A 4,946-nucleotide genomic window follows, 5' to 3' on the forward strand; every position below is an offset into this window, starting at 1 on the left:
GCTAGTAAAGCGACCAAAATGCTGGCTTGCATCCATAGATGCTTCTCAAGGCAATCCCGGGACGTCATTCTCCCCCTGTACTCGGCCTTAGTGAGGCCGCAGCTGGAGTACTGTGTCCAGTTTTGGGCTCCACAATTCAAAAAGGATGTGGAGAAGCTTGAGAGAGTCCAGAGAAGAGCCACGTGCATGATCAGAGGTCAGGGAAGCAGACCCTACGATGACAGGCTGAGAGCCCTGGGGCTCTTTAGCCTGAAAAAGCGTAGGCTCAGGGGTGATCTGATGGCCACCTACAAGTTTATCAGGGGTGACCACCAGCATCTGGGGGAACGTTTGTTCACCAGAGCGCCCCAAGGGATGACGAGGTCGAATGGTCACAAACTACTTTTTCAGGCTGGACCTAAGGAAGAACTTCTTTACTGTCTGAGCCCCCAAGGTCTGGAACAGCCTGCCACCGGAGGTGGTTCAAGCGCCTTCATTGAACACCTTCAAGATGAAACTGGATGCTTATCTTGCTGGGATCCTATGACCCCAGCTGACTTCCTGCCCTTTGGGCGGGGGGCTGGACTCGATGATCTTCCGAGGTCCCTTCCAGCCCTGATGTCTATGAAATCTATGAAACATGCCCCATCCAGGAGAAATATCTTCCAGGTTGACACCTGGAAGATTTCCCTTGCAGGAAAGTTTCTCTCACTAGAATGACCACCTGCATACTCAACTCCTCTGTGATCAAGAGGAGTCAAGCAGCAGCTTCCCCTGTTCCTGCCACTGACTCAAGGGGACTCCAATCTGGGCAAGGTAAAGGAGCATTTTTCCACAGATCCCTTCTGGAGACTAGGATTGGGGGCGGGGGAGGGACAGCTGGGCAATACTCCTTGCAAGTCTCTTTGATGGGGCACTGTGACCGGATATGCCTCCTGAGGATGGCTGTGGCACTAGTGGTCACTAAATCCTGCCCTTCACCACTGGTCTGTCAGGCCACTACACTGTTTTTCCTGCCATGCCTTGGTGTCTAGATAAGAAACATGGGAGGCTGCCGTCAGAAACCAGAGTAAGCCTTGGATGCTTTCCTTTGCCTTGCTCCTGGCTGGGCAGCCATATTCTGGTCCCAATCCCTGGCTGAGCAAGGCATTATGCTTTCATCCTCTCTCTCAACTCCAAGCTTCCTGGCCTCCCCTTCTAGCCTCTGGGTCTGCTGGCTCATTCATTGGCCCCTGGCCCTGGCTCTGCTTCTTCTCACACAGTCCAATGGGTCCCAGACCCTTGCCCGGCTCTTTCTGGGTTTCAACCACTTCTACTTATTCACTGGGCCCCTAGCCCTAGCCATGCAGCCCACTGGGCCTTGTACTCTTGATGGAACACAGTTTGAAAACCACTGCATTTGAAAGTTAACTGTAAAAAAAGTTGTAGAATTCCTTTTTGTATTTGGCTGGTTTGTGCTGATGGCCATTGCCTCAACTCCACTGTAGAGAGTCCAGAAAGAAAGGAACAGTATTTACACACCATAGAATAAAAGACACATTACCTCACACTCTATTTTTCTGAAAAATAACGTATAATTTATTTAAAAATAAACGTAATAAAATTCTTAACTCTAAGAATCATAACTATACTTCCCTAGCAAGAATACTTAAAGTTGTATAACATTTTGACAATAATATAAGAGCCCATTTGCAAAACCTTTACAGAAACTCTTCAGATAATAGACAAATGTAATTAAGACTATATGCAAACCACAGAGAGTGAGAAAATTAGGAAGAACTTTATAAAGAAAAGATTAAATGTTGCTGATTAAACCCACATACCTGATCTAAGTTTGAAAGACTGTTTGGATCTTGACTGAGAGCTTGGTACTGGCCCCGAAGCCTGTCTCCTGCAGCAATCCTTCTGAACTTCTTAAGATCTACAACATACAAGGCGCTACAAAATAAAAACAATATTTTTATATAGTTTTGGTAACATCAAAAGACTAGCAAAACTAAGAGGCAAATATTGCACATATATTAAGAATGTACAAAGACATAAATAACATAGACACAATGTTTGAGTAACTGTCTGAAGCCCACCACACTTGCTAATCAATCTAGAATTGGATTTTATGCTATATTTGCATCTTTCTTAGATCTAATATAATGTGATTATTTGTAATGCCTTATTGATAAATAGACCAAAATTCTAAGCACTTTTTACAAACTGTCCAAAAATGTACCCTAATTTTCTTACCTTATGTGGTATTTCCTTTTCCCAAGATGTGATGCCCAATACCCTGATTTCCAGAAACGGTACCCATCCATTTCTGTGCGACTGTCACAGAAAGGAGTGTATCCATAGGGAGCTCCATTTAGATCTAAATCTCTAAGTTCTCTTAAGTCATCTCTCACAATCTAAATAAAAGAAATATATAAATAATTATTTTTAGAATTTAATGTTTCTTGCCCAGTATGAGTCCGTTGGGCATGGGGAGAAAAGGAGAATGTTCTAAATATATATATTCAAATATTTAATTTGGTTTTGGGGCGTGTGTGTGTATTCCACATGTTTACTTTCTGAAAAAAATTGTTGGAAATGCCTATTAACATAATTAAAGAAGTTTGCTAGAACATGTTTTATCTAGTTATTGCTAAGAAAAAATATTTTTATTGGATAAATATAACGTACAACCTGTCCAAATTATATTAAGAATAAGTGAAGTACAGCTAAAATGCTAGCTTGGAATTACAGACCAAAATTTTGGATGCCAAACCAAACAAACTTGAAAGACTGTTTTCAAAAAGGACTAAGTGTCTCCTTTCTGAAAATTAGGTCCTGTTTGGTGTGAAAGTTTGGGCATCCAAAAATGATGGCACCCAAATCTTTCATCCTTCACAGAAGTACTCTTAACAAAAGGTGCTGAAAATATGCCTCTTCCTGCATCCCTATTCCCAAACTACAGTCAAGTCTGGGGTCAAACTTTTTTAGCTACTGAACAGTACAAAAACCCATGCAAAATTCAGGATAGAATTCAGGATAAAAGTACTTATTTAAATTTAATTTTAATAATGGGACCAACATTAACGACCTGTAAAATATGTCCTGAGATATTTAATCATTTTATGGCTGTTAGAGGCTGGAAGGGACCTTACAGATCATCAGGTGCAGCCCCCCTGCACTTGGGCAGGAAATGACCACATATATGGATATAATGCTGAAATTTTGATTGTAAGAGAGTATAATGGCCTCAAGTATATAACGTTGTACTAGTTCATAAATGATTAGAAGGGATACACACTAAATGTTGAACACATTAACATGCAGGACTTTCTACTTAGTGATCTCCAAACCAATATTGCCATCTGATGAGAGCAAAAACTCAGCTAAAACAGTAGCAACAATGGAAGGACTGACAGGAAGTAACATAACTTGCTATTTTTATAAAATTATTGATTTCTTACCAGATCAGCATCAACAAATATTATTTTGTCCACAGCCAACGGAAAAAGAACATCCAGGAAAAGAATTTTGTAACCCCAAATTATTCTTTGTTTTTCTGTTTGTTGATATAGCCAGCGGGGCCACTTATATTGCACCAATTCATATTGGAATCCATATTCTTTAGCCAGGTAGGGAATAACTTCCTAGAAGTGGAACAAAACCCACAGAGGTGTATAGGGCAGTGCACAGACGTTAAGTGTCTTGCTCAATGTCACACAGCAGAGCTAGCACCAAAACCATAACTCTTAGCTCTAGTTCTGTGCTGTAGCTACTCATAATTAATTTAATGCTCTCTTAATTATAATTATTCCTCCCCTCTTTATCTTCTACATTGATTTCTTTCAGTTACTTCATTCCTCCTTCTTCCATGTGTGCTTGTTTCTTTTATGATCTCCAAAAACTGATTAACAGCCAAATTATGCACGCAAATATTTTATTAATAGAGGACAATATAAAACATAACTAGGACAAGATGATCTAGCTTATTTAGTCCTGCAGCTAGTTCTACAAATGAAGCACTTTTATAAAGGAATACAAAGTTATTGCTGTTTGTTTTCTTTTCTCCTATTACTTATAACACTTTTTTAATTAAAGAAATACTGCTTTTCTCCTTATAAAAATATGTACCAAAAATGTCAGGGTAAGTGGTGACTAAGGCATATCAGCCATATCTAAACCGTGTCCCCAGAGAATTGGAGACACATGCACTGAAGCATGCCTGGGCCATTCCTGTTTCCAAGCACCAAACCCAGAAATGAATTGGCAAAGCCATGCCATGGGTGTCTCACCATAACTACTCTCAAGATTTATGTCTCCAGTGTGCCTGAGAGCAGCTGAGTGGGGTACTCCTGCAGTGTATTCACTGTTGCATTTCTGGGTTTGGAATGTGCAAGGGGGAACAAATGGGCATAGCATTCTTGAGCAAATCCCTCTCTAAGAGCACTAAAGATGTGATGCGGACATATGAATAGTGGACACATACAAAAAGTAAATAGCTCTGTAAGTATTTGACACTTAGGCTGTGTACACGTGTTCAAATAATCTGGAAGAATCCTCCTGAGTTTATAGAAAAACCTACCTAGAGATGCCTGAACAGACAATCATGCTAAGCCCCTAAATAGCAGAGAGCTTGTAGTGCTGCAAAGCCAGGGGACACTTGTGCGCTTATTTCAGCATGCTCTGCACAACAGATTGCAACAATGCACAGGGCAGCCCTGCCTGGCTGACCTTGACTGCTTCACAGTACAGGCAGTCCTCGACTTATGGAGTTATGTCAAACAGCATTTATGACCTTTGTAAATTGACACCCTGTTTCAATGTTCCAATGTGGGTTTTACCTTTACGACACTGGACACGGCTGTGTCCAGCTGGTAAGTCTGTTGTGGTGGGGGGAAGAGGCATGGGGAAACAGATCAACACCCCCACAGTGAGGAAGGGGCTGCGGCTAGGGCTGGGGCAAGTGCTGCCCAGCCAGGGTG

At 41.5% G+C, this 4,946-nt stretch overlaps 1 protein-coding gene across 2 annotated transcripts in view; it reads right to left on the bottom strand.

Annotated features, from left to right (window-relative positions):
• The window catches only part of UGGT2 (UDP-glucose glycoprotein glucosyltransferase 2), a 235,857-nt gene that overhangs the window by 20,350 nt on the left and 210,561 nt on the right, over nt 1-4,946 (bottom strand). For both annotated transcript variants that reach the window (XM_025200352.1, XM_025200351.1), the window contains 3 exons: nt 3,429-3,611; nt 2,221-2,381; nt 1,803-1,917 (listed from right to left, as the gene is read on the bottom strand). In XM_025200352.1, coding sequence (XP_025056137.1) covers nt 1,803-1,917; nt 2,221-2,381; nt 3,429-3,611 — 459 coding nt within the window. The remainder of the gene's footprint in view (nt 1-1,802; nt 1,918-2,220; nt 2,382-3,428; nt 3,612-4,946) is intronic.

The sequence above is a fragment of the Alligator sinensis genome, unplaced genomic scaffold (genome assembly GCF_000455745.1).
Source record: "Alligator sinensis unplaced genomic scaffold, ASM45574v1 scaffold740_1, whole genome shotgun sequence".
Taxonomy (NCBI): domain Eukaryota; kingdom Metazoa; phylum Chordata; order Crocodylia; family Alligatoridae; genus Alligator; species Alligator sinensis.